The following is a 17,921-nucleotide window of genomic DNA, read 5'->3' as shown; positions in this document are numbered from 1 at the left end:
TGGACACAGGGAGACCAGTGGTTGTCTTTTCACCTGGAAGTCAGTGAAGTTTTCAACATCACCCCCCACAATATTCTTGTGCCCACGTTCGGACATTATGGTCTGCATGGGTGGATAAGTAGATGGGTAAATAACCAGATGGATGGTCGGGCTCAGAGGGACGTGATCAATGCGTGGTACTCTGCCTGGAGGCATCGAGCTAGTAAGGTCCTGCAGGGGTCTGTCCTGCCACCTGCCCTCTTTAACGTGCTTTTAATGACCTGGAGGAGATGAGCGAGTGCTTTTTCATCGCATTTGCAGATGGACACCATATTGAGGAGAGCAGACACTGCACTGGAGGGCAGGCCTGCCATCCCAAAAAACAGAGACAGGCTACAGGGATTCGCAAAAAGTAACATCATGATGTCCAGTAAACACAAATTTGCAAATCCTGCCTTGAGGTGCACCAATCCCATGCAATGACAGAGGCCAGGGGCTGTGTGGCTGGGTAGCAGCTCTGCAGGAAAGGCTCTGCTGGTCCTTGGATTTCATCAGGCAAAACGTGAGCCATCACCAAAGGCGGCCAACAGCATCCTTTGCTTCTCTCTTTATTCCTTGATATTACAAGTGCTTCTCTTTTCTTATCCTAATACCCTCCAAAAAGAACAGCCTACCCTCTGAAACCTTTCCCCATTGGCCGTGCATTTCTTTTTTTCGTGCCCTCTTTTGGCATTTCTGAGATGGTTGCTGTGGAAGTTTTCAACCTTGGGTAGCAATTCCATTAAGCACTTCATTCTTTTCTGTCCTTCTAGTGTTCTGCAATTCCCCATATTGTTATCTTGTTTGAGACACTGACCCACAAACCTTAACTGCTGACGTGTTGGAGTTTCAGTCCAGAGGGACCTCGACACACATGGAGACTTGGCCAACAGAAACCTCCTGAAGATTTAAAGGTGAATGGGGCAAGGTTTGCACTGGGTCAGAAGAACCTCGTGCATCAGGACAGGCTGGGACCTGACTGGCTGAGGATTGTTCTGAGGAGAAGGGCATGGGTGTTCTGGTGGACGCCATAGGAGCCCATGGGTTTCCCATCTTGAAAGGAGGATGGAGAAACTGGAGAAGATCCAGAGGAAGGCTGTTTCCATGGGCTTAGGAGCCTAAAGCACATGAGCTGTGTGGAGAGGCTGAGGCAACTGGGCCTCTTTAGTCTGCTGAAGGGGAGGCACAGGGCAGTCTAAAAGCAGGTGACACCTGCCTGGAGCGGTGGTGGAGCCAAGCTCTTCTGCAATGGCAGATGCTATGGCAGAGACAACAGCCACAAGCTTCTTCCTTGGGGCTTCAGACTGGGCCTCAGGAAAAACTGGCTAGGAGGGTGATGCTGCAGTGCAGCAGGACATCCAGAGACTCTCTGTGCTCTCCATCTTTGGAGGTTTTCAGGTTTCAACTCTACAAAGTCACAGTGGACCTGACCCGCCGTTTGTGATTCCCCACCTCTAGAGAGGTGTGCTGCTTACCAGGGACTCATATAAGGGATGTCACCAAGAGGCTTCCAAGCCTCCTACAATCCACTGACTATTATCCGCTGCTGTTGTTTCACGTGGGCAGCAGTGCCTCAGCCAGGAGCAGTCTGAGGGCTATCAAGAAGGATTACAGAGCCCTGGGAGCGATGGGAAGGGACTCTGCACCTGAAGAGCAGCACAGAGGAACTCCAGCCAGTAAGACAGCTTCGTCGGGGCCCAACTTAAATGCCTCTACGCAAACGCACGTAGCATGGGGAATAAACAAGAGGAGTTAGAGACGTGCACACGCCTGCAGGGCTACGATCTTATTGGCATCAGGGAGACGTGGTGGGATGGCTCCTGTGATTGGAGTGTTGGGATGGAGGGATACAGGCTCTTTAGGAAGGACAGGCAGGGGAGACGAGGAGGGGGTGTCGCCCTCTATGTCAATGACCAGCATGGAGCTGCGCCTGGCGATGGATGAGGAGCCGACTGAGAGCTTATGGGTCAGGATTAAAGGGAGGGCAGGGACAGGTGACATTATGGTGGGGGTCTGCTACAGGTCACCCCGACCAGCAAGACCGAGCAGATGAGGCCCTCTACAGACAGATAGAAGCAGCCTCACGTTCACAAGCCCTGGTCCTCATGGGGGACTTCAACCACCTCGATATCTGTTGGAGGGACAACACGGCAGGGCATAAGCAACCCGGGATGTTTCTGGAATGCGTCGATGATAACTTCCTTCTCCAAGTGATAGAGGAGCCAACGAGGAGAGGTGCTATGTTGTTCTCACCAACAAGGAGGGGTGGTGGGGAATGCTCAAGGGCAGCCTTGGCTGCAGTGACCATGAAATGGTGGAGTTCAAGATCCTTAGGGCACCGAGGGGGCCGTACAGCAAGCTCAGTACCCTGGACTTGAGGAGAGCAGACATTGGCCTCTTCAGGGATCTGCTTGGTAGAGTGCCATGGGATAAAGCCCTGGAGGGAAGAGGGGCCCAAGAAAGATGGTTAAAACTCAAGGATCACCGCCTCCAAGATCAGGAACAATGCATCTAAACAAGGAGGAAGTCAGGCAAAACCACCAGGAGGCCTGCATGGATGAACAAGGAGCTCCTGGACAAACTCAAACACAAAAAGGAAGCCTACAGAGGGTGGGAGCAAGGACAGGTAGCCTGGGAGGAATACAGAGAAATTGTCCGAGCAGCCAGGGATCAGGTTAGCAAAGCTAAAGCCCTGAGAGAATTAAATCTGGCCAGGGACATCAAGGGCAACAAGAAAAGCTTCTGTAGGTACATCAGGGATAAAAGGAAGACTAGGGAAAATGTGAGCCCTCTCTGGAATGAAACGGGAGACCTGGTTACCCGAGATACGGAGAAGGCTGAGGTACTCAATGACTTTTTTGCCTCAGCCTTCACCAGCAAGTGCTCAAGCCTCAGTGCCCAAGCCGCAGAAGGCAAAGGCAGGGACTGAGAGAATGAAGAGCCGCCCACTGTAGGAGAAGATCAGGTTTGAGATCGTCTAAGGAACTTGAAGGTGCACAAGTCCATGGGACCTGATGAGATCCATCCACAGGTCCTGAAGGAACTGGCAGATGACATTGCTAAGCCACGATCCATGATAGTTGAGATGCTGTGGCAGTCCGGTGAAGTTCCCGCTGACTGGAAAAGGGGAAACATAACCCCAATTTTTGAAATGGGAAAAAAGGAAGACCCGGGGGACTACAGGCCAGTCAGTCCCACCTCTGTGCCTGGGAAGATCATGGAACAGATCCTCCTGGAAGCTATGCTAAGGCACATGGAAGACAGGGAGGTGAGTCGAGACAGCCAGCATGGCTTCACCCAGGGCGAGTCCTTCCTCACCAACCTAGTGGCCTTCTATGATGGAGTGACTACATCAGTGGACATGGAAAGGGCTACAGCTGTCGTCTATCTGGACCTCTGTAAGGCCTTTGACACGGTCCCCCACAACACCCTTCTCTCTAATTTGGAGAGGTATGGCTTCGATGGGTAGACAGTCCAGTGGGTGAGGAATTGGTTGGATGTTTGCATCCAGAGGGTAGTGGCCAATGGCTCAATGTCCAGATGGAGATCGGTGTCCAGTGGTGTCCCACAGGCGTCTATATTGGGACCGTTACTGTTTGATATCTTCATCAATGACATAGACAGTGGGATCGAGTGCACCCTCAGCAAGTTTGCAGATGACACCAAAGCGAGTGGTACGGTTGACACACCTGAGGGATGGGATGCCATCCAGAGGGACCTGGACAAGCTGGAGAAGTGGGCCTGTGTGAACCTCATGAGGTTCAACAAGGCCAAGTGCAAGGTCCTGCACCTGGGATGGGTCAACCCCCGGTCTCAATACAGGCTGGGGGATGAAGGGATTGAGAGCAGCCCTGCTGAGAAGGACTTGGGGGTCCTGGTGGACAAAAAGCTGGACATGAGCCAGCAATGTGCACTAGCAGCCCAGAAGGCCAACCGTATCCTGGGCTGCATCAAAAGCAGCGTGGCCAGCAGGTCAAGGGAGGGGATTCTGCCCCTCCATTCTGCTCTGGTGAGACCCCACCTGGAGCACTGCGTCCAGCTCTGGAGCCCTCAGCACAGGAAAGACATGGAGCTGTTGGAGTGGGTCAGAGGAGGGCCACAAAAATGGTCAGGGGGATGGAATGCTTCTGCTGTGAAGAAAGGCTGAGAGAGTTGGGGTTGTTCAGCCTGGAGAAGAGGCGGCTTTGGGGAGCCCTGATTGCAGCCTTTCAGTACTTGAAGGGGACTTGTAAGAATGATGGGGAGAGACTTTTTAGCAGGGCCTGTTGCGACAGGACAAGGGGGAATTGTTTTAAAGTAAAAGAGGGCAGATTCAGATTAGATAGAAGGGAGAAGTTTTTTACGATGAGGGTGGTGAAACACTGGCACAGGTTGCCCAGAGGGGTGGTAGATGCCCCATCCCTGGGAACGTTCAAGGTCAGGTTGGACAGGGCTCTGAGCAACCTGATCTAGCTGAAGATGTCCCTACGTGTCCCTGTCCATGGCAGGCGGGTTGGACTAGTCGACCTTTAAAGGTCCCTTCCAAACCAAACTGTTCTATCATTCTATGATACTGATCCCATTGCAGATATTGATATCATTACACATACTGATACAGATGATTGTGGTTTAACCTGGCAGGCAGCCAAACACCACACAGCTGCTCGCTCAATGCCCCCCACCACAATGGGATGGGGGAGAGAATCGGGAAAAAAAAAAAGTAAAATTTGTGGATTGAGATAAAGACAGCTTAATAGTACAGAAAAGAAAGGGAAAATAATAATAATAATGGTGATAGAATATACATATATTTACAGTCTTTTCTTTGGACAGCTGGAAAGTCGTTGCTAATGCAATCAATTCTGCTGCTTGGGCACTCAGCTTCAGACTGAGTGCTGAAGCCTCTGCTACTTCATTTTCAGGAGTTTCTGAATAACCTCTAACCCAGTTACTGTTCAGATAATATGAGGACCTGTCTACACATAGTTCAAGATCAGGATCTGGAAATGGTACGTCTGTTAAGTATTTTCTAGTCTTTCTGGCTTCACAGGCTGTTACCACACAATCAGGATGTGGATTTTCTTCCCCAGGAGGAGAGAGCAGTGTAGCAGGGTTCAGCGTGTTACATCACTTCATTGTTATGTTTTCCACCATTAAGAGAATCAGCTCATAATGATGTACCCAGTGCCTGGGTAAGGTGCTGTGACAGCAGCATTTCAATTTCATGTGGCCTTTGTACCACTAGAGGGGATCCAAGCACCACATTGTCACTCTGTTCAACCAGGAGTGCTGCGGCAGCTGCCCTAGGGACACAAGCAAAGGGTCCTTGAGCTACCAGACTGGTCTGGTTTTGGCTGGGATAGTTACATTTCTTCATGTACAAACATGAAGTCTGGCAATCCCAGAGCAGGTGCAGTGGTTAATGCGCGCTTCAAAAGCTCAGATGCCTTTCCCTTGTCTGTTGTCCAGTGAAGGGGTTCTCCAGCATCTCGAGCAGGAGTCTGTGTCAGTGGTTTTGCCATTTCCCCAGAAGCAGCTTGTGGCAGGTGCACCCACCCCGATAAAAGACCGGGGGCATCAGGACCGCTGCATCCTTACTTTTCGCGCCCTTACGGTGGCGAGTGCCAACCATCACGAACGCACTTTTGGTCAGTAATTATGGTCACGTATACACCTTGGGCGAGGAGTAAGAAAATTAAGGCTCTCAGCCACTCAGAGTTGACCACAGGTCAGATTCAACTAAGATATAAATGGAGCCCCACCAGAGGGCAAGTTGAGTTGGTCTCCTCAGAGCAGCAGGTCTTCAATGGGGGACTCGCGTTAGGTCATGCAGAGAGAAGATTAGAAAGGGAAAAGCTCTGCTAGAACACAATCTGGCCACTGTCATAAGAGACAACAAAAAATGTTTTTACAAATATATTAATGACAAAAAAAGAGCCAAGGAGAATCTCCATCCTTTATTGGAGGGGGTGGGGAACAGTGCCACCGAGGACGAGGAGAAGGCTGAGGTACTCAATGCCTTCTTTGCCTCAGTCTTTAATAGTCAGAGCAGTTATCCTCAGGGTACTCAGCCCCCTGAGCTGGATGTAAGGGACAGAGAGCAGGATAAACCCCCCATAATCCAAGAGGAAGCCGTTAACGAGGTTGAGAGCCCTCATCTTATAGGTCAGTGACTGTGCATATTTTAGATGCTCATTTCGAAAGCCAGCCATGTAGTATTAATTCCTCATAAACCATCCTGAACCTATGGTTTACTGATACCGTCAGAGTGTTGAATGATTTTGATGAGCCTCATTTCGAGTTACCTTCTTGCTAAAAAATTTTTGCTTAAATCAAGTTTAGTTTTGAACCTATCACCTGCCTAGTTTGATTTTGTAAGCCTCAACAACACGGGGACACTGCAAGGCACAAGGGCATGGAAGAGATGGTGGGAAAAGGGACTACTGCGGGTCTCCAGTCCAGGCTCCAACCAAAGGCTGGGGAATCACCAACTGCGGGTCGGGTCAGGTCAGCGGTGACTTTGTAGAGCTGAAACCTGAAAACCTCCAGAGATGGAGAGCACAGAGAGTCTCTGGGTGTCCTGCTGCACTGCAGCATCACCCTCCTAGCCAGTTTTTCCTGAGGCCCAGTCTGAAGCCCCCAGGAAGAAGCTTGTGGCTGTTGTCTCTGCCATACCATCTGCCATTGCAGAAGAGCTTGGCTCCACCACCTCTCCAGGCAGGTGTCGCCTGCTTTTAGACTGCCCTCTGCCTCCCCTTCAGCAGACTAAAGAGGCCCAGTTGCCTCAGCCTCTCCACACAGCTCATGTGCTTTAGGCTCCTAAGCCCATGGTAACAGACTTCCTCTGGACCTTCTCCAGTTTCTCCATCCTCCTTTCAAGATGGGAAACCCATGGGCTCCTAGGGCATCCACCAGAACTCCCATGCCCTTCTCCTCACAACAATCCTCAGCCAGTCAGGTCCAGACGGTGCTGATGCACGAGGATCTTCTGACCCAGTGCAGACCTTGCCCCCTTCACCTTTAAAACTTCAGGAGGTTTCTGTTGGCCATGTCCCCATGTGTGTCAAGGTCCCTCTGGACTGAAACTCCAACATGTCAGCAGTTAAGGTTTGTGGGCCAGTGTCTCAAACAAGACAACAAGATGGGGAACTGCAGGGCACTCCAAGGACTGAAAGAGAATGATGTGCTTAATGGAATTGCTACCCAAGGTTGAAAACTTCCACAGTAACCACCTCAGAAATATCAAAAGAGGGAACGAAACAAGAAATGCACGGCCAATGGGGAAAGGTTTCAGAGGGTAGGCTGTTCTTTTTGGAGGGTATTAGGACAATAAAAGGGAAGCACTTGTAATATCAAGGAATGAAGAGAGAAGCAAATGATGCCATTGGCCTTCGTTGGTGATGGCTCCCGTTTTGCCTAATGAAATCCAAGGACCAGCAGAGCCTTTCCCGCGAGCTGCTACCCAGCACCACAGCCCCTGGCCTCTCTCATTGCACGGGATTGGTGCACCTCAAGGCAGGACTTCAGGTTTGTCTTTACTGGACATCGTGATGTTATTTATGCAAATCCCTCTGGCCTATCTTTGTCCTTCGGGATGGCAGGCCTGCCCTCCAGTGCAGTGTCTGCTCTCCTCAATATGGTGTCCATCTACAAGTGCTACTCGCTCATATTCTCCAGGTCATTAAAAACAAGATAAAGAGGACAGGTGGCAGGACAGATCCCTGCAGGACCCTACTAGCTCGATGCCTCCAGGCAGCGTACCACGCATTGATCACGTCCCTCTGAGCCCGACCATCCATCTGGTTATTTACCCATCTACTTATCCACCCATGCAGACCATAATATATGAATTTGAGCACAAGAATGTTCTGTGGGGTGATGTTGAAAACTTCACTGACTTCCAGGTTAAAAGACAACCACTGGTCTCCCTGTGTCCAGCAGTCCTGTCCTTTCATCACAGAAAGCAAAGAGGATGGCGAGAGACAAGCTAAATCCAGTAAATCCAGTCACCTTCTCTTTCAGACCCCCAGAAATGGGATCTGAGGGAACACGATCTGGGGCACAGCCTTCCGCTCCTCTGCACATCCTTGGGGCAGTTTTGAAAGGTGCGTGCAAGGTTTGGGTGCTGCGAGTCATCAGGGAATCCCCACAGACACCACCACCTTTGAAAGATGCTGGAGAGTGGCTTCACTGTGACCTTGGGCTGCTCTCTCAGCTCCCTGGGATGCCACCCCTCCTGTCCCCTCGACTGGTAAGGATTGCGTTGGCTCAAGTGATCCCTGACTTGATCCCCATGCACCGCTGCTTGATCTCCTCCAGAGTCCTGCCCTGAGTCCCAGAGGCCTGGCAGACCTTGCTGGGGAAGACTGAGGCAAAGAGGACACAGAGAATCTCAGATCTATCTGCTCCTGCTCTCACCACATTCAGCAGTGGCCACACAGCATCTTTGTTTCTTCTTTAACTGTTCCTGAAGTAGTGAACGCTCCTTCTGGTGCCCTGCAATGGCCTTTCAAGTTCAGAGGGAGTTTCGATCTGGAGCCTTGCTGAGCTTGGAGGATGCTGTCCTTGAAGAGCAGCTGTCCTGAGCTCTGCAACCATGTGACAGCTCTGTCTCCTCAGGAGCAGCTCCAGCTCATCCTGCCTGTGGCCCTGGCTGAGGCCATTGCTGCACGTTTGGGCTGAAGCCCTGCAGCTGTGGAAGCAGGCAAGCTCGTCCCTGCCCTAAGGAAACCTGGTCCCAAGCGCCCAAGACCCCCTGTGTGCAAAGGCTTTGCTTCAGAGCAGAGACATGGCGTGGACAACAGAGAGCTGAATGTCTTTCGAGCCCTAGGACTACAAAGCCACACTGAAATGCCTATTTCATTCAAGTGAGGATATCCCCCAGCTTGGAGAAATTAGGTCTTTGCTTGTCACCTTCCGGGGAGTCCTGTCTAATGCTGGGACAACGAAAGGGGATTCTCATGGCCAAGTCTTCTCCTGAGAGGAGAAGTAAGTGTCTCTGCGCAGCTGAGGGAGGGAAGATCAGGGATGACTTCAGGCTGTTTCCCAGCAGGTTCCCCTGGAGCCCCAGGGACCCCTCGAGGGAGCCGCGAGGGGCAGAGCAAGTGCTGCCTTGGGCTGGGCCTCTGCTGCTGAGCTGGGCTGGGCTCCTGGAAGGAGGGAGCTCCTGGCAAGTGGGCAGTGCTGCAGAGAGACAGCTCTGCCCAGGAGCAGCTCCTCTGCAAAGCGCAGCAGGGCTGAGGGCGCTGCCTGCAGGCAGCGAGGGGAGGGAGCGAGGCAGAGAGAGCATAAAGGCAGTCTGGAGTGGGAGGATGCTGAGAGCTCACTGGGGGAGAATTCTTCGCAGCCCTTGACACAGTAAGTCTCTGGCTGCAGGTCAATGCAGCTGCGGTTCCTTGAGGGGTCTCCTCAAGCTGGCAATCCCACAGATGACAGGATCTGTAAGTACAACTCTCAGAGTTTCCCTGCTGTAGAGGAGGAGGACGAGCTGCAGAGCAGGGACTCCCTGCTGCACCATCAGAGGGACAGGGCATGATCCTGCCTTCTCCAAGGGATGGCTGCAGGGCTGTGAAGGTGGGTGTGCAGCCCAGGGCTGTCCTTCCGAGCAGGGTCCCTGCGACCCAGGGGGCTGGGGGCTGGGCAGGGACTCTGCCGCCTGCCAGGGTCAGCCCCCAACCTGCCCGGGGAGCTCCCCACGGTTCTGCAGGGAGAAGCTGTGGGTGGAAGGAGCCACCCCCAGCCAGGCAGGGTCCTTCTGCTGTTGAGAGGGTGCTGTGTGGGTCAGGGCTGCTCAGAGCTTCAGCTCACTCCCAGAATATTTCCAAGAGGAGCTTTCAAGGAGAAGGTCAACACAAGGATTACTCTAAAGATAAGGAACTTTCCTGAGTCTGTCTTTTCAATTTCCTACTCTTGGGGGATGGGAGGGGATGAATGATAAAGGAGTTCTTGATTTTGACAAGTCACTGACGCTCCTGAACGGTAACTGTGAGTGATCAGTAGGTCTTCCAGGAGCCTCCTAATGAGTTTTCAGCCTCTCCTCTGCCTACGCACAGCACCAGCATTACCTCTGCTGGACCCATCAGGCTTAGTCTGACTTGTCCTTTTTTCTGCCTGCGAACAGGAACATGCGCCCAGCCAGTGCCCTGCAAACAGGCAGGTTTCTGTAGGGCTAAGGGGAGTGCACAGAGGTTGGGGTGGGCTCTGTGAGCGCTGACAGGGAAAGACCTGGCACAGGGAAACAGCCACCAGGAGGAAAATCTCCAGGCAGCAAGGAGATGATCAGGGAATGAGAGGAAACGAAAACCAGAAATGTGGTGGGAGGGAGAATTCAGAAAACCCTGTCTCACCCCTCCAACCAGACCCCTTCCTCTGAGCAAGCCCCCGTGCCTCCTCTCCCACCCAGCCAAGCCTCTGCCCTCCGGGCTGTGGGGTCCAAGGCGTGAACCACCTCCTCTGCAGGCAGAGCTCCAGCAGAGCCGTGGGGCAGCTCTCCAGCCACGTGTCCATTTTCCTCTGCAGAGCACAGGGGCTGAGAGCAGCTGCCCGGCAATGGTGGTGCCTGGGAGGTGGCTGCAGAGCTGGCTCAGGGGAACGCTGTCCTGAGCGCCCGGCTGCCTCTGGCCTGGCCCCTCTCAGCCAGACCCTCGCTGGGCATTTGCTTCTTTCTCCACTTGTCTCTGTTCCTGTTGTTGTTGTTTCCTTCTGGCTGCCAGGCTCTCTGGGGAGGTGGAGTTTCAGCTGCAGAGTCACAGGCTGATCTTGGGGGTCCTTTCATGCAGGTGTGCCCATGGGAACAAGGGTCCCAGCTTTCCTCTCACCTGTGGGGCTGTGGGCAATGCAGTCTGTGGGGCTGGAGAATAAGCTGGGTTTCCCTTAATCAGATGCTCTCGTTAGGACACTTGGCTGTCTCCTTGAGGTTTCCTTCCCAGCTGTGAGTTGCCCTCCAGAATGCGAGCCTGTCCCCCAGCACCCTTTTGTTATCTGAAAGCCCCATGGAGAAGTGTAGAGGTGCTACAGTGGAGGAAATGCTCTTGGGTTGGTGCAATGAGGCGTGAGTGTCCTGGGCTAGGGGTGGGGTGCTGAGACCTTGAGAAAGGGTGAGACATTTAGCGGTCTGCACTGGATCCCTCTGGGCTCAGTAGTGCCTGCTTGTTTTTCAGGGTAACACAAGAGGGTGATCACCCTCCATCTCATGAAGAACAAGCCCACGGCAGCCCGGAACAAGTCGGAGGGACAGACCAGCTGCCCTCCCTCTGCACTAAGCCACAGGCAATCCTCTTGCCTGGCAGGACTCGTTCTCCCTGAGGGCAGCAGAAATGCTGAGGGTTTCTGACATCCAAGAAAACTCCCCAGGTGAGATGGGGGAGCTTTAAAAACCCCACACCTCTCAAACTGCCTTCTGCTGTCCCCGTTCCTCAGCACTGGGAGTGCAGAGGCTGAGAAGCCCTTCTGCGTTAGGAGCGGTTTCATCTGACCAAGTCGAACACCAGGACTGACCCTGCCCCCACCGTTCCCATGAACCCACTGCTGCAGAGCAGGGCTGACTCCTCAGCAGCCAGCGGGCAGAGGCCCTGCTCCTCACAGCACGCTTGGCCAGCACAGAGCTGCAGCCACGGAGCTGAATGAAGGTCTCCTGGAAAAAGAATGGGGGCTCGGGGGTGTGTAGCAGGGTGAAGGTCTAAGAGAAAGGCTCTGATTTTGCTCAGAGAAATCTCCCCTAACTCTTCATCGACTCTTCCTTTAAGAACAGGACCCCATGCCCAGAGGCAGCAGATGTCCAACACCAGCTCCATCACCCACTTCCTCCTCCTGGCCTTCGCAGACACGCGGCAGCTGCAGCTCTTGCACTTCTGGCTCTTCCTGGGCATCTACCTGGCTGCCCTGCTGGGCAACGGCCTCATCATCACCGCCATAGCCTGCGACCACCGCCTCCACACCCCCATGTACTTCTTCCTCCTCAACCTTTCTATCCTCGACCTGGGCTGCATCTCCACCACTGTTCCCAAATCCATGACCAATTCCCTGTGGGACACCAGGGCCATCTCCTACTTGGGATGTGCTGCACAGCTCTTTCTCGTTGCCTTCTTGGCAATGGCAGAGTATTATCTTCTCACCGTCATGGCCTATGACCGCTATGTTGCCATCTGCCAACCCCTGCACTACGGCACCCTGATGGACAACAGAGCTTGTGTCCACATGGCAGCAGCTGCCTGGGGAGGTGGGTTTCTCACTGCTCTGCTGCACACTGCCAATACATTTTCACTGCCCCTCTGCAAGGGCAATGCTGTGGACCAGTTCTTCTGTGAAATCCCCCAGATCCTCAAGCTCTCCTGCTCACACTTCTACCTCAGGGAATTTGGGCTTCTTGTGTTCAGTGCCTCTTTTGCTTTTGTGTGTTTTGTTTTCATCGTGATGTCCTATGTGCAGATCTTCAGGGCCATGCTGAGTATCCCCCGCAAACAGGGACGGCACAAAGCCTTTTCCACGTGCCTCCCTCACCTGGCCGTGGTCTCCCTGTTTGTCAGCACTGCTGTGTTTGCCAACCTGAAGCCCCCCTCCATCTCCTCCCCATCCCTGGACCTAGTGGTGGCTGTGCTGTACTCAGTGGTGCCTCCAGAAGTGAACCCCCTCATCTACAGCATGAGGAACCAGGAGCTCAAGGGTTCCCTGAGGAAACTATTTGAACACACACTATTCCAGCAACAATAAGGTGCCCACCATCCTCATTGGACTCCCAGGGTAGCTCAGGAAATCCCAGGACTAGCTTTTGGTCATATGTGTCTTTATTTTTCCTTTGTGGGGTTGGTTTTTTTTGGGTGGGTTTGGGGTTTTGTTTGGTTGTTTGTTTATTAATACCTGTGATATTATTCTCGGCCTCCTAACTGTTTTGTGGTGCAAAGACCTCCTGTATGTATGGATCCATGCCCCCTGTTTAGATAAACTCAATGAGGAAACCAGCAGAAAACAATTTGTCTCAGCTCCCATCTATTCCCATCCCTTCTGGACCTGGGGGCACAGCCCCAGCATGCAGAAGGATGTTCAGGAGCCAAGAGCCCAGCCGTCGCATTGAGGAGCAGCCCTGATGGCCCTCGGGGCTCCCCCTTGCTGCCTCGCCTGCCTCTCTGCTGCCTGTGAGTCAGGGCTGCTGCTTCCCTGGAGACACGGCCATGGACAACAGCAGGACGTGTTCTCCTCGGTCCTGGTCTCTCCTCACTTCCACATTGTCCTCTTGTGTCCTTGCGTTTGTGTAAGCCCTAAGGTCTTGCGTGACTTGTGACGGTGCTGTTGTCTCTACAGTGGCATCCCTATGGCTGTGGGCAGGAGCAGGCCATGTGGACCACTGAGTCACAGCTGGCCTCCCTTCTAGCACCAACGTAAGCAAAGGGTCTCCTCAGGGCAGGGCCAGAAGGCTGGATGCCTCTTCCAAAGCTGGTGTCAGGAACACACCCAAGGAGCTGCTCCCTGAAGAGGCCTGTCACTGTTTGGGCTTCACGATGGATTCAGGGGGAGAAGCTCAGAGTCCCAGGGTGATGTGTTAGGGACCAAGGGCTGGGCGAAGAGCTGCCTTCTTGGTTGCACGCATCCAAAAAGACAGCGACTGGTCTGACTTCTCTGCCTGGCACTGTCCCACCTGCGGTGGGGCTGATGGCAGATGCCATCCTGGAGAGGAATCAGGAACCGCCAGGAGAGCTCAGGGCACCTCAAGGGAAGCATCTGAGTCTGGGTGGGCAGTGAGGGGTGCCTCATAAAATGAGTGACGATCCAGGCAGGAGTCTCCAGAAGAAAAGGTGAACCTGAGGAGCCCATGGGCTAACAAAGGCTCTGCAACACCAGGAGAGGCTGTGAGGATCCAGCACGTGAAGGGGCATAAGAATGGAGAGTGGTTCAAGACACCCTCTTGGAAACCCCATGGGCTGGATCTAGTGCAGCCGTCCCCTGCCCTTTGTGCCACTAGAGACACCCCATGGTCCTGCCCAGCTTTGTCCTTGGCTACTGAGCCACCAAGGGAAGATGGAAAGGGGCTCAGCAGCAGTGATCCCCATCTGGCTGGGTCTGCTTCTGACCCTGACCAGCACAAGGTCACCCCATGGCCCCAGGACACCACAGCCCCCTCGCTCTGCAGAGCAGCTCGGGGTCCAGCGGGGAGCACAGGGTGGGAACCAGGACCAGCCGGCCAGGCCAGCATGGACACGTTCGCCTGGGGAAAGGGATGTCCAGGGAGAAGAGCAAGGGAGCATCTCTGTGCCTGCAGGGAGGAATCCGTGAGACAGAGAAACCTCTTTCTGGAGGCACCCACCCGGGGCAGGCTGCTCTGTCCCCTGGCCAGGACTCTTGTGCTGGCCTGGGGAGAGGGGCTGACAGTGATGGGCACAGTCAGTCTGTGGTGGGCATCTCCTGCACCAGAGAGCAGGATTCATGGAGTCATAGAATCATAGAATCATTGTGGTTGGAAAAGACCTCTAAGATCATCGAGTCCAACCGTCAACCCAACACCCCCATGCCCACTACACCATGTCCCTAAGCGCCTCATCTACACGGCTTTTAAATACCTCCAGGGATGGTGGCTCAACCACTTCCCTGGGCAGCCTGTTCCAAGGCTTGACCACTCTTTCAGTAAAGAAATTTCTCCTAATGTCCAATCTAAACCTCCCTTGGCGCAACTTGAGGCCATTTCCTCTGGTCCCCCAGCCTCTCCCATCACCATTTCCAGCACTGGCAACCCACCCCAGTTTATGGGGATGAGGTTGGCTTTGTGGCCATCTCCTTCCTCCTGCTGGCCTCGGTGCCTGTGTCGGGGGAACAGCCGGCCCTGCCCCAGCCTCTCTTCTTGCCCAGACCTTGGCAGACCCCAGAGCAGGGCTGTCACCAGCCCCTGTGTGGGACATGGCTGGGGCTGGGCAGGGGCCAGGAACTGGGGGAGGCTGCCAAAGCAGGAGGGTGGGGCACTGAGGGCTGTCAGAGGACTGTGCTGGGGGACACCTCCCCACCCCATAGGTACCTGCTCCATGGGGTTCCTTCTCCGCAGAGCCGTAGGACCATGTGTAGGTGTGGTGGTGCATTCATACCCCCCCTTTCTTCCCTGGGCCGCTTGTTGATCTCAGAAATTCCCATGAAACCTTGGTGTATTGAAGTCTGGCGGTTGAGCGCTCCTTGACTGTATCAGAAACTCCGCACAGCTGAGGATGGGAACATACTCCTACTGCCTGGCCCAGGCGTCCAGTGGAACAACACCGAAACCTGGAGAGTTTTTTAGTAATTACCACCTGGGACTGTGGCCAGGATGGATATTTACGGATGACTAAAGCCAACGATCTTGCGAACCTATAAACGGTGGTCCTAAGTGAGGCCCTTTGAGCTCTCCTGGACCGCAGCCGCTGCATCGAGCATCTCCCTCGGAGTGGGACGCCTTCAGAGCTTGCGATCTTTCGGGCCTGCGATATTCGGAGGACCGCTGGGTCCTGGGTGAGTCCCTTTCGAAGCTCAACCCTTCGCCCGTTGAGAGGGAATGCCTAGACATTCGACGTGAATATTTCTTCACTTAAATCGAGGGGAATTTTTAACACGTATACCTTCTGTATATTTTTTTTTATATATATATATATGTTTCTCTGTGTGTGTGGACTGATAGTAAGCATAATCTGTAATTAAGTTGTGATTGTAGTAGACTTACTAAGTCACTTTGCAAATATTGAATTAGTTAATGATTAAGCGTTACTAAAGTTTATAAATGATTAGTTGATAATTAAGTGTTACTAAATTGTGAATGAAACCTAGACTGCTGCCAAACACATATAGTCCCTCAAATATAAACCCTTAGATGATTTTCCTTTATCTGTTTCATCCGTGTAATAAGTAATAGAGTGAACCTTGCCATCGAATTCTGTTAGGTCGCACCTTTATAAATCTCTATGAAAATCACTTTCTGCTGATATCTTTGGTGGTGATTCTTTAAGCGGCCTCTAAACCGCTCATTCGCGACAGTAGGGCAGTATGGCTGGGCCGTCCCAGGGGCAGGACACTGCCAGGGACACGAAGCAGCCGTTAGGAGGTGAAAGCAAGGGCAGGCTACAGAACAGGAATTGATATTTATTGCCTTTGGTGCACAGGTGTGCTTTTAGGAAAGGCAAACCTCAACTGGAGTTGGTGAATTGTCCTGTGTTTTATGTGACCAGCTAAGACAAGTCAGGTGACATCTCCTCCACTTGTTTGACTGTCAGGGGAGGCTGGGAGGCACCGCCTCAGATGGCTCTACATTACCCCTGAAGCTCATTGCATCCAGCTTTAACCATCTCAAAGGCCAGTATCTGGACTCTGAAGCTCCTACTCGTAGGTTTTGGGCATCAGAGGAACTGAATCCCACCTCTGACTATTTCATACCTTCCCAGTGTTTGTGGACAGCAAGGAGTTTCTCCTGGTGCATTCCCATGTCCCATGGACTCCACCTGGGATTTGTCTCCCCTCGTTTCAGACAATCCCTGTTTGGGTGCCTCTCCACTCTTGCTTGTACAGGCTCCTCTTAGAGCTGACAGTGGTTCTTGACCCTCCTTCAGTGTAATTTACCCTCACAGCACTTTTAAATCACTTCCTTCCTTCCTTCTTGGGCCTCCAGGCACCTTATGAGCCCCCCCACAGCCTGGCTATGAGCTCACTCCTGGGCTCTTCTTTCCAGGTGAACCCCCTCCAAGTTGAATTCCCAGCTCTGCTTCTGAGTCTACTTTGGCCCAAGGCGAAAGTATGGATGAACCCAGGCAAGGTTCACTTACCTCCACAAGTATGCCAGTGCTGTCCTAGAAAGCTCTGCACTGCTGTGCACACCCACTCTTCTTCAGGCTGTGCCTCAGTGCACACACCATGAAATCTTCTGCGGCACGCTATGAAAAACCTGGCTGGTAATAATACACCACATGCAACTTCTGGGAAGGTTGAGCTGCCAAAGCAAGCCTGCAGATGATCCCCGTGGTGTCTCCAGGCCACAGGGGCAGCCCATGGCATTCAAAGGAGCCCTGGGCAAGGAGCCACATGCTGCTTGGTGTCAGGTCTGCTCGAGAGGAGACAGGGCTGAGCAGGGTGTCCCTGAGTGTGGCCTGCCCTCCTGCCTGCGCAGCTGCTCGGCTGGCTGCAACAGAGGTGTCCTCACAGCCAGCACCCAGACGGGTCCCTTCCACCTGCCTCACCCCTCCCGTTTTTGACACAGGCAGTTGATGACTGACTAGGGCTGGACTCTTCCTCGCAAACAAGGCAGAACTGGATGAGGAGGTCAATGCTGAGGGCAGCCATGGCCGCAGTGACCATGGCCGAGAGAGCAGATTCCAGCTTGTTCAGCATCTGCTTGGCAGGATCCTGGAAAGCCAAGCTCCATGGAGCGCTCTTGACTTTGCAGGGGCAATAGCATCAAAGCCCAGGAAGAGTCTAACGTTCTGGGAGTCAGGCAGGGCCTGGCTGGAGGCTGGTGGGACGAACAGGGACTCCTTGGATTAAGGGTTCAAACAGCAAAAGGCGGTGCAGAGGGCGTGGCAGGGGAAACAGGTCACCCAGGAGGCTGATAGACACATGGCCGTGGGTGCAGGGATGGACGCAGGAAAGCCAAAGCTCAGCTGGGGCTGGAACTAGCAAGGGATGAGGAGGGCTACCAGAGGGGCTTCTCTAAGTACACTGGCAACACAAGGAGTCAGCTGAAGAAAATATAGTCTCGTGGCTCAGTGGGGCAGGACATGGAGTGATAAAGACCTGGAAAAGGCTCAGTGAGGAACTCACTGCCTTTTTTTCCATCCTCTTCTCCTGGTAAGATCTGCTCCCAGACCTCCCTGGCCCTCGACTCTCCTACCAACATCTGTGGTGGCAAAGCTGCATCCATGGCAGAGGAAGATGTGTCTGGGGAGCACTTACGCCATATGGGCACACACAGGTCCACGGGACCAGAGGGC

General features: G+C 53.3%; 1 protein-coding gene across 1 annotated transcript; it reads left to right on the top strand.

Annotated features, from left to right (window-relative positions):
• The first annotated feature begins 11,769 nt into the window (after window positions 1-11,769).
• LOC142076394 (olfactory receptor 14J1-like) lies at window positions 11,770-12,795 on the top strand. The gene has a single exon (XM_075138695.1). The coding sequence runs from the start codon at window positions 11,770-11,772 to the stop codon at window positions 12,703-12,705; it is 936 nt and encodes a 311-aa protein (XP_074994796.1). The 3' UTR covers window positions 12,706-12,795.
• The last annotated feature ends 5,126 nt before the right edge of the window (window positions 12,796-17,921 follow it).

This window comes from Calonectris borealis, unplaced genomic scaffold (genome assembly GCF_964195595.1).
Source record: "Calonectris borealis unplaced genomic scaffold, bCalBor7.hap1.2 HAP1_SCAFFOLD_49, whole genome shotgun sequence".
Lineage (NCBI taxonomy): Eukaryota > Metazoa > Chordata > Aves > Procellariiformes > Procellariidae > Calonectris > Calonectris borealis.
Note: the sequence above shows the minus strand (reverse complement) of the source record. Positions and strands in the feature narration are given on the sequence as shown.